The sequence below is a fragment of the Malus sylvestris genome, chromosome 15 (genome assembly GCF_916048215.2).
Source record: "Malus sylvestris chromosome 15, drMalSylv7.2, whole genome shotgun sequence".
NCBI lineage: Eukaryota > Viridiplantae > Streptophyta > Magnoliopsida > Rosales > Rosaceae > Malus > Malus sylvestris.
The window spans coordinates 14,126,171-14,147,423 of record NC_062274.1 but is presented as its reverse complement, the minus strand read 5'-3'; the positions used below and the strand labels follow the sequence as shown (position 1 = coordinate 14,147,423).

The following is a 21,253-nucleotide window of genomic DNA, read 5'->3' as shown; positions in this document are numbered from 1 at the left end:
GCCTGCTGGATTTGCTCGTCAGGGTTGATTTGGAAAAATCCCTCGCATCTGCGTTCAAAAAAAAAAATGGGGGCATACATATATCGATAAAAAGAGCTTTACTCGAAACCAAAAGGTGTTTAGTTCGAGCTGGATTACAGAGGAAGTAATCAAGTTGAATAGTGAAATTTTGGAATGTTGTTGAGACTAGTTTATTTGGCAATCTTTTGTGTAAAACTGTAGGTAACCAAAATGGGTAAAGGGGTGAGAATTTTGGCCGACCCACACACAATGGAACATAATAAATTGGTATTGAACTTGTCATTTTACGTTGTTAAACTTAAGACTTGCTGTTTACAAGTGAAGATAAATATATATCATTAGACTAAGTACAAGTTAGACACACAACATTCACATCGATGTTAACACACTCCCTAAATGACACTTGTGAAATCAGTGTAAATAGATAGGTTTTTCTATCAGTGTAATAGATGTGAGCCCTACCATTATATGTGAAGCCCACTTGTATTAGAGATTATATAATCATCGATGTTAGTTTTGTGTGTCTAAACTACAGTACTCTAAAAGTGTCACTTAATTAGCACTAGAGTCTGGTAACATTCTCTCGGTTTATAAGTGAGAGGTCTTAGGTTCATTCCATTGTGCGACTTAACTCAATTTCTTTCACCTTACTCTTAGTAGTGACGAGCCACATGGAGGCCAATGATGGCCCGGGCCTACCCTGAAATTTCAGCTTATCTGCAAGGCTTTACAAAATGAGCATGTGGCTCATTGGCTCCTGGGATTTTGCAACTCCAAATGGCCTGGGTTTGAGACTTCCTAGTGTTTCAGTATTTTATTAGATTCCTTTAAACTGAAGGAAAAAAAAATTCTTATAATTTGCCTTATTTTTTACCATATTAAAACTAACCCTTATTTTTTAACATGTAAAAACCATACCCTCTTTTTTGGCTAGTCGATATAAAAAAATGCATATACAGTCTAGAATAAAATCAAATTTTAAGTCGTACTTTTAAATTTTTATACGACTCTAATGTGTTAATTTTTTTTATCAAAGCTCATTAACAAGTTTTGTTTTTAGGATATATTCATTTCAATACTAGGCTTTTCAGACCAAATTTAAAGCTCCACGATTCTTGTTTGATTAAATTTTTCCATGCCAATACAAAAAACAAAACCTTTAATTTTTCACATTAATTATATTTCAAAGGCTAATCTTTCTATGGCTTAAAGGCCCATCCTGATCTGGTTTTCTGACTCTGTCACTGTCCCTTAGTGTAAGATTATTCTAAGCACAACCAAAGTGAATTTTAAATAAATAAACAACTGAAATCATATGATGAATAAAAATGGGAGATTTACCCGTAGAAAAATGCCTAGATTCTTAACAAGGCGAATAGGCGATCATGTTCCGCGCGCAAATTCTTGAAGGAGAGACCGCAACGTTCAATATCCTTTATCTTGGTAGTTTCTGCAGCTCAGCACACGCTCTTGTTCCATCCCCACAGCTCCAAATTCTCTGCAGATTTTCTTAAGATTCTTGGCGTCATCGTGGACCTTTGCGTACTCAACTCTGCAAGATAAGTAGGGTTCAGGCTAGCCAGACAGAAGTTGCAAACCATCATCAACGAATTCAGAGACTATCGACCTAAATTCGGAGACAGATTAACAGTTTTCATTGAGAGGTCAAAGAATTCCTTGCTCAAGATTTCCTACGTACGGCCCGAAAACAAAACAATTAAATTATTAGAGGGGGAGAGTAACAAGCCATTCAATATCATTTTTTTTGTTTTTGTTATTAGATTAGACGTTAGATTAGTTATCGACGGATTTTGAACCCACGCCGTATTGCAAGGAATCAACACATTTCCACCATTATGGTAAATGACCATTTGCGATATCATGTTAGAATAACATAACAAAGAGAGAGGAAGTTATGCATGCATGTTGAGAGTGAGTACGTAGTAATAATGTACGTACAAGGGAAATAGTAAGAATTAATCTACCTTTTCACGTAGTTCCGTCATCTACTCGAATGAATCCCATGTTGGTGTAGGCGAGTCCATGAGGGATGGAAGGGAGAACAATTGAGAACTAGAGAAAGGGAATTGTACAAATTCTAGGGTAAATTGATGAATTTTCTCATTAGTTGTTTAATTTTATTGTGTAGACATATGAGGAAACAATAAACTCATGCGATAAACATAATTGAAGATGAAAAAAAATTGAATCTATTGTTATTTTTGTATGTCATCATTGAACAATCACTTGAAATTTTTCCAGACTTTTATTTCAATGAGACAGAACTAAGACTTGCGCGGAAACAACATAATTTGAGATTTCTATGTCCCTCAAAAAAGGGGAAGAGATCCCCTTTGGATCTCTCCCACCAAATCCTAGGGATCCGTAGATCCAGGCTATTGAAATTTGATCCAACGGCTACAAATAGAGAGCCTCTCTAAAAGTTATAATAATTGTAGCCGTTGGATCAAATTTCAATGGTCCGGATCTCTGAATCCCTATGACTTGGTGGGAGGGGATCTCTTCCCTCCAAAAAGGACAAACGAAAGTAAGTCCAAGTCATATAACTCATAATTTGGGCCACTTGGGCTACCATCCAAATAATATTCAGTAAGTCCAAATTTCGTGAAATGTTATTAATTCATAATATGCTATTCGCAAAGATAAATTTCTAATGTCACCATAACATGACTATAGCATGTTACGTGATGTTATTAGCTTACGAGTTATTATATATGTATATAAAAATTCAATATTTTCTTTATCTATTCAAGTGATAATTTTTTTATAAAAAATTTATGTATATATACCACATGACACTACGACAAAGGTATTAAAAATATCTCGAGACTGATATTTCTTCCCTTACAATTCAAGTTCACATCTTAAGTAAAAGATGTGAAATTTCTAACTAAATTAATCCCGTGTGGGACGTATTTGAAGTGAGAGCTCTACCTTTGGCTACTTAAACATAACTTTTGACATCAAATTTTGAGTGTTAAAGATTCTTGTGCATAATACCTTTTCTTTTCATGAAACAAAAGTCGGGTGAAATATTAAAATGAGCGAATTATTTGATAAAAAGGGGGTTTATCTTCAATAGTATCCTAGTATGCACGAGTGAGTAGTTCGTTTTTATTTTATAAAAAGATGAATTATTTGTGAAGTGCTAAAAACACTTAAAAAAAAAAAAAAGTGAACTTTCAAAAAGTTTTGAGTGCAATACGGCACCGTTTCTTATTTAAAGATAGGTCACCGTCGGGTGATAATGATATGTCGATGCCAAAGTTAGGATGTGGTTTTGACAGTATTTCACACAGCGAAGCAAAGCTCTTCTTCTTCTTTCTTCTTTCTTCCATTTAATTGATTATTCCAATTCTTTCGATCCAAACGCGGCCTTACGATGTCCGATGATTCAATCCGGTTCAGCTAGGGTTTGATCGATCGGAAATAGAAGAAAAACTGGACGCCGTGGCAGAACCCGTAAATAACCGTCAGAGCTGGGGGCGATTCAGTCTCGGTCTCAGGCCGCGGCCTCTGCGCCTCCACCTGGTCGACCCGGCTCCGGACTCTGGTTCTTTCTTCGCCACCACAATGCACCTCGCACTCACACCCTCCACTTCCTCCCGCACGTAGAATCCGTGAGCCGCCACGCACCCGATCAAAACCCCTCACCCGCACCCGCGCCGATGGACAGCTCCAATAACTCCTCCAATTCTTCTTCCCGTTCTGCCCCCGCCGTCGTCGAGGAGCCGGAGTACCTCGCCCGCTACTTGGTCATCAAACACTCGTGGCGTGGCCGCTACAAGCGATTTCTCTGCCTCTCGAACGTCGCCATAACCACCTTGGACCCCGCCACGCTCTCCGTCACCAATTCCTACGACGTCGCCACCGATTTTGACTCCGCCTCGCCGATCATCAGCCGCGACGAGAACTCCAACGAGTTCAATTTGAGTGTTCGGACGGACGGACGGGGGAAATTCAAAGGCATTAAGTTCTCGTCTAGGTACACAGCGAGTATACTGACCGAGTTGCACAGGATTAGGAGGAATCGGTTTGGCGCCGTCGCTGAGTTTCCGGTGCTTCATCTCCGGCGCCGGAATGCCGAGTGGGTCCCACTCGTAAGTTACTTCTCTTCCAATGCTTGTTAGTGTTTGTGCAATGTCGTTTTACTGTGCTAATTTGATAGTAGAAGAATCAGTAGGCAGTTCACAACTTTGTTAGTCGAAGATTCGATGGTAATAATCTGATTGCTTCAAACCCATGAGCAAATTTGCCTTGGAAGAGTGGGGCTTTAGTGCAAAGTATGCTTCTTTACCGAATAGTTTTAGGCTTTAACATCGAATTTATGGAATTGGGAGACTAGTAGTATGCTTCTTTACCGAATAGTTTTAGCATTGAATTTATGGAATTTGGGAGACTGGTAGTATGCTTCTTTACCGAATAGTTTTAGCATAGAAGTTATGGAACTGGGGAGAATAATCAGAAATGGGTTTACTTTTTCATGCCGTTACTTCTTGTACAAAAGAAAAAAGTGGACTTGAACACAGTTTTCTTGAATTTTGGATGAATGTATGTTGCTTGCAAGTTGCAAGTATACGTCGTTAATGATTTTTACTAAACTGATGTTTATTTGAATGTTGATAATATTTGAGTGGTCAGTTATGTTGACTGACATGTTCGTTTTGCTCTATATAAGTATTAGACTGATTTTCTGTAACAATTGATGGCTTTGCAGAAATTAAAAGTTACTTATGTTGGGGTTGAACTTATTGATTTAAAAAGTGGAGACCTCCGTTGGTGCTTGGATTTCAGAGATTTTGATTCACCTGCCATTGTTTCCCTTTCTGATGCTTATGGAAAGAAAGGCGGAGAACATGGAAGTTTCGTTCTTTGTCCTCTATATGGAAGAAAATCTAAAGCTTTTCAAGCTGCTTCTGGAACCACGAATTCAGTTATCATTGCAAGTTTGGTATGACTAACCTTGAGCTATCAATTTTTTGTTTTTTTAACATTTCTTTAGAACTTTATGTCAATGCTCATTTTCTATAAGTTCAACTTTATGTATGAAGTGCCCCCCTAAAAAACCCTTTTGTCCTGAGGGATTATTTTTTAATATGCCTCTTGAATCAGTACTTATTATAATGCATTTCATGCAGACCAAAACAGCAAAATCTATGGTGGGGTTGTCACTAACTGTGGACACTTCTCAGTCTCTCACTATACCAGAGTACATAAAGCGAAGGGGTAGCACTTTCTAACCCTTTTCTAGGGGCTCTTTGTAGTAGTTATCTTCTTTTCTTGTTCTTTTGGTGTTCCGGCAACATTGTCCATTTGGCCGTTCATTAATCAATTTATCTGGTAATGCAGCAAAAGAGGCAGTTGGAGCAGAAGAAACTCCGTGTGGAGGTTGGTCTGTGACAAGGTTGCGCTCTGCTGCTCGTGGAACTTTAAATGTTCCAGGGTTGAGTTTGAGTGTTGGCCCAAAAGGTGGACTTGGGGAGAATGGTGATGCTGTATCTCGTCAACTGATTCTTACAAAAGTTTCTCTTGTTGAAAGACGCCCAGAGAACTATGAAGTAAGCTGATGAATTTACTGAAACAAACTTTAGGTTGGTGACATGAAGTTCAGGGCATTAGTCTTGAACTAGGCTTCCTTTATAAAAGATGTCTAAATTTAAGCATTTACCTTGCTGTCCCTGGAATGAATAAGAAAACAAGTGCTACATTTCAGATGAATGAATAAACTCTAACAAAATAAGGGACCCTATTTGCTCAGGACCCAAAGCCCATGCAATTTTTGTACATAAACAAATTATAAGAATGGAATAATGAAAATTTAAATTCTTTAAAACTTTGTTGGCTTTTACTTCTGTATATACTAGCATTTCATGGAATTATATCAAATGTTGAGAGTAGTCACTAGATGTGTGCAGGCTGTTATTGTTCGACCTTTATCTGCAGTATACGCACTTGTTCGATTTGCTGAGGAGCCCCAAATGTTTGCAATTGAGTTCAATGATGGGTGTCCCATCCATGTGAGCATAACCTTCCTTTTGAATTCCAGGTTTATCACGAGGTCTTGTTTCTGATGTGTCTGATGGATTGTAGGTTTATGCAAGCACGTCTCGTGATAGCCTACTGGCAGCAGTTCGGGATCTATTGCAAACAGAAGTAGGTAGTTCCGTGCTCTTGTAAATATTGATCAGGTTTTACCCATGAATTTCTTCCATAATGCAATGATTTCTCTTCATGGGGCTGGGTTGAGCGTTTGGTTGAATCTGTGCAGGGCCAATGTTCTGTGACTGTGTTACCAAGATTGACAATGCCTGGGCATGGCATTGATCCACCTTGCGGGAGAGTCCATTTACAATTTGGACTCCAGCGGCTTGTTGCAGATATGGAGAGTGCATCTATGCATTTGAAACACTTAGCAGCAGCTGCCAAAGATGCAGTTTCTGAAGGTGGTTCTATTCCTGGATCACGAGCTAAGCTATGGCGTAGAATAAGAGAGTTCAATGCATGTATACCATATAGTGGAGTTCCTCCGAACATAGAAGTACCTGAGGTGACTTTGATGGCTTTAATAACTATGCTTCCATCTACGCTAAATCTTCCTCCAGAGTCCCCTCCCTTACCTCCCCCTTCACCTAAAGCGGCTGCGACGGTGATGGGCTTTATTGCATGCTTACGTAGATTACTAGCTTCAAGAACTGCTGCTTCACATGTCATGTCTTTTCCTGCTGCTGTTGGAAGAATAATGGGCTTACTCAGAAATGGTTCAGAGGGTGTAGCTGCTGAAGCAGCAGGCCTTGTCGCAGTACTTATTGGTGGTGGTCCCGGGGATACAAATATACTAACGGATTCTAAAGGAGAGCAGCATGCCACAATTATGCACACAAAGTCAGTGTTGTTTGCCAATCATGGTTATGCTATTATACTCTCCAACAGACTTAAGCCTATGTCTGTATCACCATTATTGTCAATGGCTATTGTTGAGGTTCTTGAGGCTATGATATGTGAACCACATGGTGAGACAACACAATACACAGTGTTTGTTGAACTGTTACGCCAAGTAGCTGGTTTGAAGCGTCGTTTGTTTGCATTGTTTGGACATCCTGCTGAAAGTGTTAGGGAAACAGTGGCTGTGATCATGCGTACAATTGCAGAAGAAGATGCAATTGCAGCAGAGTCAATGCGTGATGCTGCATTGCACGATGGCGCTCTACTGAGGCATTTATTGCATGCGTTCTTCCTTCCTCCTGGTGAGCGACGTGAAGTTAGTCGACAGCTTGTTGCTCTTTGGGCAGATTCTTATCAGCCAGCTCTGGATTTATTGTCTAGAGTTCTGCCTCCTGGGCTTGTTGCTTATTTGCACACACGTTCTGATGGAACTCAATTGGAAGATGCGAATCAAGAAGGATCCTTGACCAGCAGAAGGCAGAGACGCTTACTCCACTTGAGGAAAGGTCGTGCAGGGAGAGGACCAACATCTCAAGAGCATTCCTTACTTAATATAAACAATTCTGAAGTTGGTGATCCCATGACACAGACAGGTGGTGGTGCTTTTAAGGCTGATAACAATCAAAGGTCTGCACTGGTTTCGAGTTCTGGACGGGCTTCTACTCTTCAATCTTCTGTTGCTCAAAGTCAAACCTGTGAAAATTTGACGGCTGAAGTCTTTTCAGGTGTTCCACAAAAGAATCATTCAGCACTTGTGGCGTCAGCTGATATTCAGTCAACGAGCATTCATGAGGCAGTGGAAGCAAATACTTCAATCTCAACTGATTCTGATTCCAATACTACTGGTTTCCAGAGCACAGGCCTCCCTGCTCCTGCTCAGGTTGTTGTCGAAAACACTCCGGTGGGATCCGGCAGGCTACTTTGTAATTGGCCTGAATTCTGGCGAGCATTTAGCCTTGATCACAATCGTGCAGATTTGATCTGGAATGAGCGTACCCGGCAAGAGTTGAGGGAGACTTTGCAGGCTGAGGTTCATAAGTTAGATGTTGAGAAGGAGCGTACTGAAGATATTGTTCCGGGAGGTGCTATGGTAGAGACTGCAACTGGTCAAGATAGCGTGCCACAAATATCTTGGAACTACTCTGAGTTCTCTGTTAGATATCTAAGCTTGTCCAAAGAAGTTTGTGTGGGTCAGTATTATCTGCGTTTACTGCTTGAGAGTGGCAGTGTTGGCAGGGCACAAAATTTTCCGTTGCGCGATCCAGTTGCGTTCTTTAGAGCACTCTACCATCGGTTCTTATGTGATGCAGACATAGGACTTACCGTAGATGGTGCTGTTCCAGATGAAATGGGTGCATCTGATGATTGGTGTGACATGGGAAGACTAGATGGTTTTGGAGGTGGAGGAGGATATTCAGTGAGAGAGCTCTGTGCAAGAGCGATGGCAATTGTGTATGAACAGCATTACAAGACAGTAGGTCCCTTTGAGGGCACTGCTCACATCACAGTCCTTTTGGATAGGACAGATGATAGAGCTTTAAGGCACCGCCTTCTATTGCTCTTGAAGGTACAAGTCTTTTATTTATTATTTCTCTAGAAATACAAATTGGCTTGACATCAGTTTGGGTTTCAGTGGGGGTAGTTTGAGAAGATAGGTTGGGAACACTTACAACAAAGTTGGGTATGAAAATTCTTTAAATTTGTTTTGTCTATGCAAAATCTATGCTCCTTTCACTTCCCAGTTACCTCTCTATTGTGTAATCAGGAATAACATCTGACAAATACATATATAGGTTGTAATTCAGATTGGTTTTCTCTCTTTCTCATATTTATATTCATAAATAAAAGCTGTATGCATGTATTGATATGCTTCCTTTCTGGATATGTGTGACAAACTGCCTGAGAGTTCACCAACAAGGCATCGAGACATTCTCATTGCCTTTACTACGCACCAGGGTTCCAAGTTTTGCCACCCTTTTGTTTTGTAGGTTAACCACTTGTCATCCTTGTAAATGGAAATGGCCTTTTCATTTTCAGTTCAGTATGGGGAAGATGATAACTTTCTATATTTACTGTTTGTGAAGGCGTTAATGAAGGTTTTGTCAAATGTGGAGGTGTGTGTTTTGGTGGGAGGATGTGTGTTAGCTGTTGATATGCTAACAGTAGCTCATGAGGCTTCTGAAAGGACAGCTATTCCTTTGCAATCTAATTTGATTGCTGCTACTGCTTTTATGGAACCGCTCAAGGAATGGATGTTTATTGACAAGGAAGGAGCACAGGTTGGACCTGTTGAAAAGGATGCCATTAGGAGATTTTGGTCAAAGAAGGATATTAATTGGACAACGAGATGCTGGGCTTCTGGGATGTTGGACTGGAAGAGATTGCGGGATATCCGTGAACTTCGTTGGGCTTTAGCTGTTCGAGTCCCTGTTCTCACGCCAACTCAGGTGTAGTTTTAATATGCATGGGACTTAAAAAGTTGGTCTATGTTGTAACAATTGTGGACTTTTTGTTTCTAGAAGCAGTTTGTTCTCTGCAAATCTTTGCTGCACTTGTAGCTCTAGTTTCAAGTAATTATAACGGGTGCTAAACTTGTAGATAAAATATCAAATGCTTTTTTCTATTTGTTATCTCCTAGACGTGTTAATGTTCAATTTATTGATCTCCTACAATTGGTTTATCATAGGTTTTCATTGAATTTCATGGTAAGGTACATCTGAATATTACCTCAGTTAATTGAATACATAAGGATACATCTATTAAAACATTTAAAATAATAGGGGTGAATGGTTTTTGTTGAAGTCTCTTTTATATCTTTTGTGTACTATATTGTAGAAAAGTTGCCATTTTCTTGTCTCTTCTCATTTTATATGCTTGACATGTTCTAGTATACGGTTTCTGTATTCAGATTGGTGAGGCAGCATTGTCCATATTACATAGCATGGTATCTGCACATTCAGATTTAGATGATGCTGGAGAGATAGTTACCCCAACTCCTAGAGTAAAATGGATCTTATCAAGTCCACGCTGCCTTCCACATATTGCTCAGGTGATTCTAGCATAGTTCATTTTCATTTTTTTTTATGTGGCCCTTATTAAGAAGTATCGTGAAAAGCATTATTATATCACTATTTATTTTCCCAAATTTATTTAGGCTATGCTTTCTGGAGAGCCAAGTATTGTAGAGGGTGCTGCTGCTTTACTTAAGGCCATTGTAACTAGAAATCCCAACCCCATGATTCGACTATACAGCACAGGGGTATTTTATTTTGCCCTGACATATCCTGGATCTAATCTCCTTTCAATCTCCCAACTCTTCTCATTGACTCATGTTCATCAAGCATTTCATGGTGGTGAAGATGCTGCAGTTTCCTCTTCCTTGCCTCTGGCGAAACGCAGTGTATTGGGTGGGCTTCTTCCTGCATCTTTGTTGTATGTATTGGAACGTAGTGGTCCAGCTGCATTTGCAGCTGCAATGGTATCGGACTCTGATACTCCAGAGATTATATGGACACACAAGATGCGAGCGGAAAATCTGATTCGGCAGGTATTTGAAGCTTTAAATGAGTAATGTGTTTTGTTACTATTATGTATAGAGAGTATTAATGATCTCAAAATATTTTCTTCGTCCAGGTGTTGCAGCATCTTGGTGACTTTCCTCAGAAATTGTCTCAGCACTGCCATTCTTTATATGAATACGCTCCAATGCCACCAGTGACATACCCAGAGTTAAGAGATGAAATGTGGTGTCACCGTTATTACCTCCGGAACTTGTGTGATGAGATTCGATTTCCAAATTGGCCAATTGTTGAACATGTTGAGTTCCTACAATCATTATTAGTAATGTGGCGTGAGGAGTTGACAAGACGGCCAATGGATCTTTCTGAAGAAGAAGCTTGCAAAATATTAGAGATTTCCTTGGAAGATGTATCAAATGATGATGCCAACACAAGGCATTCTTTTGAGATGGGTGAGGAGATGCCTAGCATAACCAAGCAGATTGAGAACATTGATGAAGAAAAGCTTAAACGGCAATATAGGAAACTTGCCATGAGATACCATCCAGACAAAAATCCTGAAGGAAGGGATAAGTTTCTTGCTGTACAGAAAGCTTATGAGCGCCTGCAGGTACATACTGCCCCACAGAACTGGTCTTTGTTTAACGAGCATGCTTAAAATATTGGTTATGTGCACATGTCCAAAATTCATTTTGCTCCAAAATCTCTAGAAATTCATTGCAGTTGGATGTTGGTCATTTTCGGTATCTCAAAGATGACCATGAAAATTACCTGAACGAACCTGTTTCTTTTCTAGACTTGTACTGGGCATCTAAGTCTTTTATGTATGTAGTGGATGCCATTTTTACGGCTTAGTATTCTATATTCTGTAAATATTGGTTGTGCACCTCAGTGCTTTTGTATTTGAGTATTTTTCTTTGATGCATCCTTTTAAGCCTTTGGATATGCATCTTTTCAGAATGCATTTGTAATCTTGTTAATGTGTATTGGAGCTGTATAAAGTTCTATGTTGCCGTAGGTATCTAATTTTATTTTATCTTGTGTGGACAGAAGATGATAGGTATTCTTCCTTCTGTTAAGATATTTGATAACTCTGTATTATTGTATGTAGGCCACTATGCAAGGCTTGCAAGGCCCTCAGCCTTGGCGACTGTTGCTTTTATTGAAAGGACAGTGTATCTTGTACAGACGCTATGGAGTCATTCTGGAGCCATTTAAATATGCTGGTTATCCAATGTTGCTCAATGCAGTTACTGTGGACAAGGATGATAACAATTTTCTTTCCTCAGATAGATCACCTCTCCTGGTTGCGGCATCAGAGCTTATTTGGCTGACGTAAAAACATCCTTTAATCCACTTTTTCATATGTTTTATTATTCAAACTGATGTTGACAGGAAGATAGCATGTGTTTATATTTCCATGATTAGGTGTGCATCTTCTTCATTGAATGGAGAAGAGCTTGTGAGGGATGGTGGCATACAACTTCTTGCAAATCTTCTTTCCCGTTGCATGTGCGTAGTTCAGCCGAGCACTGCTGCAAGTGAACCATCTGCCATAATTGTTACAAATGTGATGCGAACCTTTTGTGTTTTGAGTATATTTGAGAGTGCCTGGGCTGAGATCCTTGAATATTCTGGACTAGTTGATGACATTGTGCATTGCACTGAACTTGAGCTTGTACCTTCAGCTGTCGATGCTGCTGTCCAGACTATTGCACATGTTTCTGTGTCCACTGAATTGCAGGATGCTTTGCTGAAGGCTGGTGTCTTATGGTAAGTCAGCTTACACAAATAGTTACTTTAAATATTAAATGCAAGATTGCTTATTGCTCAGTTAAATGTCAAATTAGTCTGCGATCTCCATTAGTTGATTTTATCTGCATTAGTTATAAGTGACTTCTAAGGTCGGATATGGGAGAATACAAATGCTTATTAATTCTTGGTGTCAATGGTGTTTCATTGTGAATCCATTGACTGTCACTTTATCTCACTGCATCTCAAACTTTGTAGTTTCTTAGTGATACTTGGTAGAACTGATTGTTATGCTATGTTTTTATGTAAAAACAGCAATTAATCTTCATCTTCGTTGTGTTGCATTGTGTGTGCTTGCTTTTAGGTACCTTTTGCCCTTGCTTCTTCAGTATGACTCCACTGCAGAGGAATCTGATGCAACAGAATCACATGGAGTTGGTGCTAGTGTACAAATTGCCAAAAATATGCATGCTGTACGTGCCTCGCAGGCACTATCAAGGCTTAGTGGCTTGTGTAGTGATGAGAGTACAACACCTTATAATCAGACTGCAGCTGCTGCCCTCAGAGCTTTGTTGACACCTAAGCTTGCCAGTATGTTAAAAGATCAAGCACCGAAAGACCTACTATCTAAACTAAACAATAACTTGGAGTCACCAGAGGTAATTGCTCTAGTTTCTGCATTTATAGTTTTTATGACAGTAAATTTTTATGCATGCATAGTTTGTAACATCTGTGTCTGGGTCACTTGGTTGCGTTGCAATGTTAGTTTCTTTATGGTTGATTGTATTATTTATTTGTGGTACTAGATTATCTGGAACTCCTCAACCCGAGCAGAACTACTGAAATTTGTGGATCAGCAACGTGCAAGTCAGGGTCCTGATGGTTCATATGATATGAAAGATTCACATCTGTTTGGGTATAAGGCACTATCAAAAGAACTATATGTTGGCAATGTTTACTTGAGGGTCTATAACAATCAACCAGATTCTGAGATCAGTGAACCAGAGGCTTTCTGTGTTGCATTAGTTGATTTTATAGCATATCTTGTGCACAATCAATGTGCGACTGATTCTGAAATTAAGGATGTACCAAATCAGAATGGCTCATCCCTTGAGACACCTGAGGATTCTAATGATACGGCTATTGGTTCAACTGATGAACAGAATACTCCGGCTGAAGATTCTGCACTATCTAATGGACAAGTAGTAGATAAGGAAGAATTTGAAGCTGCTAAGAACCTTAAATTTGCATTGAATTCACTTAAGGTATCTTGCTCTCTTGTTATGTTCCAAACTTAAAAATTTATTAATATATCTGACCTTTTTTTCCTTTTTTCTTTGCAGAACTTACTGACAAGCAGTCCAAATTTGGCGTCAATTTTTTCTACAAAAGATAAGTTATTGCCTCTTTTCGGATGCTTTTCTGTGCCTGTTGCATCAGAAAGCAACATTCCTCAACTTTGCCTGAGTGTGTTGTCACTCTTGACTACATATGCTTCCTGCTTGGAGGCTATGGTTGCCGATGGATCAAGCCTTCTTCTTTTATTACAAATGCTTCACTCAGCCCCAACTTGTCGTGAAGGGGTTCTTCATGTTCTTTATGCTCTGGCCAGCACACCTGAACTTGCTTGGGCAGCTGCCAAGCATGGGGGAGTTGTCTACATCCTTGAACTTCTTTTGCCTTTGCAGGGTAAATACTTTTTGTATCTTTTCCTATTTTTTAAAATTAACTTAGAAAAATTTAACCTTTTTTTTTTATGATATGAATCATAATTTGCAGAAGAAATTTCCTTACAACAAAGAGCAGCAGCAGCCTCTTTGTTGGGGAAGCTTGTTGGCCAGCCAATGCACGGGCCTAGAGTTGTTATAACGTTAGCAAGGTTTCTTCCAGATGGCTTGGTTTCAGTTATTAGGGATGGACCTGGTGAGGCTGTCGTAGTTGCCCTTGAACAGACTACTGAGACCCCTGAACTTGTATGGACACCAGCAATGGCTACTTCATTGTCTGCACAGATTTCAACTATGGCATCAGATCTGTATCGCGAACAGATGAAAGGTCGTGTGGTTGATTGGGATGTACCTGAGCAGGCATCTGGGCAGCAAGAAATGAGAGATGAGCCACAGGTAGGACATGGTTATGCCGTATTAACATTTAAGTGTCTTATTGTTTGGAAAACTCACAGTTTTCAGCTCATGCAGGTTGGCGGAATCTATGTTAGATTATTCCTAAAAGATCCCAAGTTTCCTCTCAGAAATCCCAAGAGATTCTTGGAAGGACTTCTAGATCAGTATTTGACATCTATTGCTGCCACACATTACGATACACTAGCTGTTGACCCTGAACTTCCTTTGCTTCTGTCTGCTGCGTTGGTTTCGTTATTACGAGTGCACCCTGCACTTGCAGATCATGTTGGATATCTTGGATATGTGCCCAAACTCGTGGCTGCTGTGGCTTATGAAGGAAGACGAGAAACAATGGCATCAGAGGAGGTAAACAATGGCAATTATGTGGACAAAACAGATGAATCTGATGACGGATCCACACAGCCCACTCAAACTGCCCAAGAACGTGTGCGCCTTAGTTGTTTACGTGTTCTACATCAACTGGCAGCTAGCACCACATGTGCTGAAGCTATGGCGGCGACTAGTGTAGGAACTCCTCAGGTGCGTCAAACTATTTATTTGATGTACTTATTTGTTTTACATCTAAAAGTCATGTATTCTATTTCTATCGTAAAACCATGACTATCAAGTTTTCATAAAGGACTTCATTTGCAATTTTCTCTTATATTTCTGGGAGATATAGGTTTGTAGTAGTGAGTACTTCATCTTTGACTTCTTCTTTAGAATGCATATTACTTTGAATTGAGGTAGACGGTTACTGGTCCATATTCAATAAGGTTATTGAGGAGAGCATAGGGAATTCCATGCAGGAATTCCTCCAGTTATATCTTCTTACTTTGTCATGTATGGTGCTATCACAATTTTTTAATCCCCTCATGTTTACCACTATTCAATTTTACAGGTCGTTCCCCTTCTAATGAAAGCAATAGGATGGCAAGGTGGAAGCATACTAGCTCTTGAGACATTGAAGCGTGTTGTGGTTGCTGGAAACCGAGCTAGGGATGCACTTGTTGCACAAGGACTTAAGTGAGTAACTTCTGTAGTCTTGATTTATTATTTTTCTACCGATCGTAGTCTAGACTCGGTACGTGGTTCATATAACATTCCATGGTTGCCACACTTAGCAATGCCAACTAAACCTCTAACCATGCAAACTTATCCCTGACACATTTTGCCCATACGTTGGCAGGCTATATTTGTAGATTATGTTCAGATTTGGAATGGCTGATGTTCTGATTTCAAAGGAAAATTTGTCTTCTGCTCATTTTGGTATTGACATAAGTTCTATGAATAATGTAGGGTTGGTCTTGTACAAGTACTTCTGGGCCTTCTTGATTGGAGAGCTGGAGGAAGGAATGGGCTTTGCTCTCAGATGAAGTGGAATGAATCCGAAGCATCTATTGGCAGGGTGCTCGCGATTGAGGTTAGAACATTTTCATCAAAGATATGTTCGCAGATTACTTTGTCCGAGTTCTTGTTCCCTCTTTGTTTTCAAAAAATTTCTCATTGCCTGTTTTAAAGGTGAAGGAAAATTATCTCTGCTTTTTCGACTATAATATTCATTTCATTAGGAATTAGGAAATACTATATATTTCACCGATTAGGTCTCATGAAGGTTTCAACATTTGAATTCGTTTAAATGGTAATTTGTTCAAAGCTTGAAGGTGGTTTTGGTCCTTGGAATCCATTTTATCACATTTCAATTGTTTTATTTTAGCTGTTTTTCATTCCCTTTTTCTTGGCATGTTTGAAAATTTTGGCTTACTGCGATCCAGGTTTTGCATGCATTTGCAACGGAGGGGGCGCATTGTACTAAAGTGCGTGAGTTGTTAAATTCCTCAGATGTAAGTCCTCACGCTTATCTTTATCTGATGCACTTTTTCAGATTTTGAAATCTGAATTACAAAATCTTGATTGTTCATCACCGAGTTTTAGTGAGACTGCCAATACTGATGTTGCTCTTGCAATGACAATTGCTCGTTTTTCAGGTTTGGAGTGCTTATAAGGATCAGAAACATGATCTTTTCCTCCCTTCAAATGCTCAATCCGCTGCTGCCGGAATTGCTGGGCTAATTGAGAGTTCATCATCGAGACTTGCTTATGCCCTTACAGCTCCCTCACCACAACCTGCTCCATCCAGACCTCCTGCTTCAACTTCATCCGACTTAAATGGAAGACAGGATCACCTTTCATAGTACCGGAAACACTGCGCATTTACCGAAGAGTAAAGACTCATACTTTTCTGTATAGCACACTGTACAGTTTTATCACCTTTTTTTTAACCGTCCACATCTTGTTAATCGGTAGCCTTTGCGATTTTCCCAACGAATGGTGAGAAAAATTATGTAAAGAGGAATTGCCCACCTGTATATAGAACTGAGCTGATTTTTGTGTGATCTCATCATCTTGGGCAATTTTCTTCCATGTTTTATGTTGATTTTATCCCCCGATAACCTCTTGTTTCTTCGTTTTCTTCGTGTTCTTGATTTCTTAATAGAAAGTTTCTTCGTTTTTCTTCGTTTTCTTTGCTCATTTGGCTTTATATTGCATTGGATGTTTGAGTGGCGATCACTACTCAGTGACACTTGATTTTTGGGTACTTGCAAACTTGTATAACTGATTCTCAAACGATCAAATGAACCCAAAAAGTCGTCATAATTTCATCCCAATTTCACTTTGATTTTGATAGATCCCATTTTCAGATGCTCAAGACGGATGCGTGTTTGCGTTTGGCTAGTTAGTGAAGGCAAAGTGAGTACCATGTGTTAACATTCAAGTTCGAGTCTATTTTTTGTTAGTTGGAATAGAATAGATTTTGTAAATGTAGATTCAACCTGTTAGTTATAGGGCAATGGAAGTTAGGTGTGCGTGCATACAAGCTCGAATCTCTTTTTCCGTAAATTTTAAAGAGATTAGATTTCGATGATTCTGCAGATACCTGAAATACAAATGTAAATATGTCATTGGGAATGTCAATTTCTTCCTACTTTGGAGTAAGGAATCCCATTTCTCAAGGCATCCCAGAATATTAACTCAGCCATTATCCATCTCCTGTGTTGAATGTCACACTTCAAACCAGGAATACTACAGGAAGCTGATAAATACCTAGCTTGCTCTGCATGCACTTGCCACCCCAAAAGCCAAAAGCAAAAGCACACCAAAAAGAAAAGGCAACAGCATCAAAACCCAAAAAACAAATCACCCACAACACACAGAAAATGGGAAGCAAGAAACTGAGATTGTTTTGCATCGTGGTGGCCTCACTGGCCGTGGCAACAATGGCAACAATGGAGGATGATGAGAAGGAGTGTGCAGACCAGATGGCGGACCTTGCGGCTTGCATTCCATTTGTGAGTGGAACGTCGAAGAAACCAATGCCGGAGTGCTGTGAAAACACCAAGAAATTGAAGGCCAACAAACCAAAGTGCTTGTGTGTTCTCATCAAAGAAAGCACTGACCCTTCCATGGGGCTTCCTGTCAATACCACTTTGGTTCTCCAGATGCCCTCAGCTTGTGACATTGATGGCAAAATCTCTGATTGCCCAAGTAAATAATGTCTCATCCAATATTTTACCTACTCTTTCTTATGAATCTTAAGTCTTTTTTTTTTAATTCAAGTGATAGTCTAATCTTAGCTTTGATGAAATCTAAATTATGGATGAAGATTTGAAATTGGATGCAGACGAGGATGCATACTGCCTTAGCCAATTTGTTTATGCGCAAGTGTGCAATTCTTGAATATGAGTTTCTTATGAAATTATATGTGATTAACGTCTCCAAAGTAATGGCTTGATACCTATAACATGATATCATTAGCCACCGGGGTTATCCCTAGTGGTGAGAGTAGGTAGAATGATGAATAAGAGTATGCTAAGTTCAGGGAACCAAACGCTCCAATGTAACCAAAGACAAAAGAACTTGTGACCATATATGAAACCTTATGATACTGGAATATGAGTCCTAGAACGTTTTATGATACCTATAACATGAAATCTTACGATATCAGAGTATGAACCCTAGGAAATTCGAATATGATGAAAATATTTGAACCTCAGGCTATCTGAATACGAAGTTTAGCGATTTTTGTTTGATTTTTTTGTGTTTGCATGTTTGCAGGTATATTGAATCTGCCACCAAATTCCCCCGATGCAAAGTTTTTCAAAGAAGCAGATTCAAATTCTAGCACATCCCCTACAAGTAACGGTCATGAGTCTCCACCCACTTCAGCTTCTGCTGCTGCTGCTTCTTCCTCCACGTCCGATTCAAAGTCATCAGGCTCGACAGCGACTCCAAGCAGCACCAACAATGGAGCAGGACTAATGAAGTCGACTGAGACTGGATTTTTGTTGGTGGTGTCATTGGTTTCCATGGCATTGATGTTCAACTGATCATTAGAGGTTCTGTAAGGAAATATATTTTGGTTAGGTATCAGCTGGTTTGTAACACCTTGGTTTCCCTTTACGATTTTTATCATAACAAATTGAATAACAACAATAATATTTACGGGCTCTCTAGTAAATTACTAATAAGTAAAATTATTTATACAGCCACTTAATACTACAGTCTAGTGGTATCCCTCTTCACTTGTAAGTGAGAAGTCTTAGGTTCGATTCTCGCTAAAAGCGAATTTGAACCACATTATTGATAGTCCATTGTGAGACTAAACTCACCATCTCCCCCTTAGAGGAGATAATATAGTTTGTTAAAAAAGAAAAATCACTTCTACAAAAACATCATCGAATGAGCCCTAGTTTGTGCAATTGCTCGGTAAAAGTGAAAATTAAAGGTAATTAGTAATGTATAGATAAGAAACTGAGTTGACTATTTCTCTTTTTATCAAATCATAATTTAAAGCATATTTAGAAATTGATAATATTTGGCTCATTCCTTTAAAACATAAGTATATTTAAGTTCATGCCAATTACATTTTGACATATATACATAATTTTTTTTTCATTTTGTCCTTTTAATTAGTTATTTTGATGTGTCATATGATTTGTAGAAATGAGGAATAACTGTCACATCTTGGTCCGGGCCCCCATCACATTCCGGGCTCGACTCCACCATAGTACGATATTGTCTGCTTTGGGTCCCGACCACACCCTCACGGCTTTGTTTCTGGGAACTCATACGAGAACTTCCCAATGGGTCACCCATAATGGGATTGCTCTAGCGTGAACTTGCTTAACTTCGGAGTTTCGATGGAACCCGAAGCCAGTGAACTCCCAAAAAACCTCGTGCTAGGTAGAAATGGGAATATGCATATAAGGTTTACAGGATTCACTCCCCTGGGCGATGTGGGATGTTACAATCCATCTCCCTTAGGGGCCCGATGTCCTTGTCGGCACACTTCCGGCCTGGGATTAGTTCTGATATCAAATTGTCACATCTTAGCCCGGGCCCCCACCATATCCCGAGCTCGACTCCACCGTAGCACGATATTGTCCGCTTTAGGCCCCGACCACCACCCTCACGGTTTTGTTTCTGGGAACTCACACGAGAACTTCCCAGTGGGTCACCCATCATAGGATTGCTCTCGCGCGAACTCGCTTAACTTCAGAGTTCCGATGGAACCCCAAGCCAGTGAGCTCCCAAAAGGCCTCGTGCTTGGTACAGATGGGCATATACATACAAGGCTTACAAGATCCTCTCTCCTGAACAATGTGGGATGTTACAATAACTCCAACCTCTGAGAGAGCCAAGCAATGTCTGCAGAAAAATCTCATAGAAAGAAAAATATATATGCCTGTATCAAATTGTCATTAAAAAAAATTAGGCATACCTACTTCCTAGGTTCCAAGTACATGAGTCAAGTACTATCAAATTACAAATTATGTTTCCATCCAAACCCAATTTATTATTTGTTTGTACCATACTTGACCAATCCCGAAACTACTGAACACCGGTCAACGTTATACCATCAAGGACCCAGAAGAGTTTCCCTACAACTAAGAGGCTAATCACAGCGCGACACGTGTCGACATCAGAAGCCAATCATAGTGCGACACGTGTCAACATCAAAAGGCAATCACAACATGACACGTGTCAATGTCAGAATAAAATTAGAAACTCTCTTTTATAAATAGAGATCATTCTCTCACAATATTTCCTAATGTCATTTGTACTAAATCATTCACTAGTACTTACTAAAGAAGAGCTTGAAAATATGTACTTGTGTAAACCCTTCACAATTAATGAGAACTCATCTACTCCGTGGACGTAGCCAATCTAGGTGAACCATGTACATCTTGTGTTTGCTTCCCTGTCCCTTTCCATTTACATACTTATCCCCACTAGTGACTGGAGCAATCTAGCGAAGGTCACAAACTTAGCACTTTCTGTTGTAACAAAGTCTTCACTGATTTTGTGCATCAATATTTGGCGCCGTCTGTGGGAACGACACTTATTCCCACTCTCTTTTGACCAGGCATCCCTCTCCAACATGGGGAGCGAAGGAACCCACAACATACAGAATGACACCCCTCTTGCACCTAGTGCGAAACAACGAAAGAAGGAAGGAAAAAATGGTTGCTCTTCAAGCTAAAGTCGATGAGCTAGAAGCTCAGAACAACAAGATAGCAATGAAGAATGAGGTCATCCAGGAGCAGTATGAGAAGCTCTTTGAGACGCTCCACGAAACTAGGCATACTCAAACATGCGATTTCGTTGCCTTTGTGGTCATCAACCATCATCTGGGTGCCCCCAACACGGAGGGTCACCTTCATTCGACATGGGTATCCCTGATAAGGAGCGAGCTAATCATCAAAACATTGATCAACATGAGACTTCTCTCAACCCAGCTGCTTCGACCCAAAGCAGGAGAAGTGGAGGAATACACCTCCTTACAGAAGAAGTGGAAGGATCGAAAGCTGTCTT

General features: G+C 39.8%; 2 protein-coding genes across 6 annotated transcripts; both read left to right on the top strand.

The window, feature by feature from the left end:
* The first annotated feature begins 3,315 nt into the window (after nucleotides 1-3,315).
* On the top strand, nucleotides 3,316-16,891 carry LOC126602454 (dnaJ homolog subfamily C GRV2-like). 5 transcript variants are annotated; one of them, XM_050269323.1, is made up of 22 exons: nucleotides 3,316-4,142; nucleotides 4,760-4,993; nucleotides 5,181-5,268; nucleotides 5,392-5,600; nucleotides 5,958-6,059; nucleotides 6,133-6,195; nucleotides 6,311-8,551; nucleotides 9,069-9,431; nucleotides 9,893-10,033; nucleotides 10,139-10,531; nucleotides 10,618-11,112; nucleotides 11,614-11,837; nucleotides 11,931-12,275; nucleotides 12,619-12,913; nucleotides 13,061-13,519; nucleotides 13,598-13,943; nucleotides 14,034-14,377; nucleotides 14,453-14,917; nucleotides 15,279-15,403; nucleotides 15,677-15,800; nucleotides 16,153-16,221; nucleotides 16,366-16,891. In XM_050269323.1, exons 1-22 carry the CDS (start codon nucleotides 3,711-3,713, stop codon nucleotides 16,570-16,572), a joined length of 7,764 nt encoding a protein of 2,587 aa, XP_050125280.1. In that variant the 5' UTR covers nucleotides 3,316-3,710; the 3' UTR covers nucleotides 16,573-16,891. The 5 variants fall into 5 exon arrangements, with proteins under 5 accessions (XP_050125280.1, XP_050125281.1, XP_050125283.1 ...); XM_050269324.1 differs by lacking the exons at nucleotides 3,316-4,142; nucleotides 4,760-4,993; nucleotides 5,181-5,268 and having other exon boundaries at nucleotides 5,453-5,600; nucleotides 5,948-6,059; XM_050269326.1 differs by lacking the exons at nucleotides 3,316-4,142; nucleotides 4,760-4,993; nucleotides 5,181-5,268 and having other exon boundaries at nucleotides 5,459-5,600; nucleotides 5,986-6,059.
* Nucleotides 16,892-17,032: 141 nt separating this feature from the next.
* LOC126602469 (non-specific lipid transfer protein GPI-anchored 14-like) lies at nucleotides 17,033-18,880 on the top strand. The gene is made up of 2 exons (XM_050269350.1): nucleotides 17,033-17,923; nucleotides 18,494-18,880. The coding sequence occupies exons 1-2, from the start codon at nucleotides 17,497-17,499 to the stop codon at nucleotides 18,763-18,765; spliced, it is 699 nt and encodes a 232-aa protein (XP_050125307.1). The 5' UTR covers nucleotides 17,033-17,496; the 3' UTR covers nucleotides 18,766-18,880.
* The last annotated feature ends 2,373 nt before the right edge of the window (nucleotides 18,881-21,253 follow it).

Coding starts and splice junctions, on each gene's coding strand:
- LOC126602454 (XM_050269323.1), top strand. CDS start 3,711: ATGGACAGCTCCAATAACTCCTCCAATTCTTCTTCCCGTTCTGCCCCC. Junction 8,552..9,068: donor GCCTTCTATTGCTCTTGAAG/GTACAAGTCTTT, acceptor CTGTTTGTGAAG/GCGTTAATGAAGGTTTTGTC. Junction 14,378..14,452: donor AAATGAGAGATGAGCCACAG/GTAGGACATGGT, acceptor CAGCTCATGCAG/GTTGGCGGAATCTATGTTAG.
- LOC126602469 (XM_050269350.1), top strand. CDS start 17,497: ATGCACTTGCCACCCCAAAAGCCAAAAGCAAAAGCACACCAAAAAGAA. Junction 17,924..18,493: donor CAAAATCTCTGATTGCCCAA/GTAAATAATGTC, acceptor GCATGTTTGCAG/GTATATTGAATCTGCCACCA.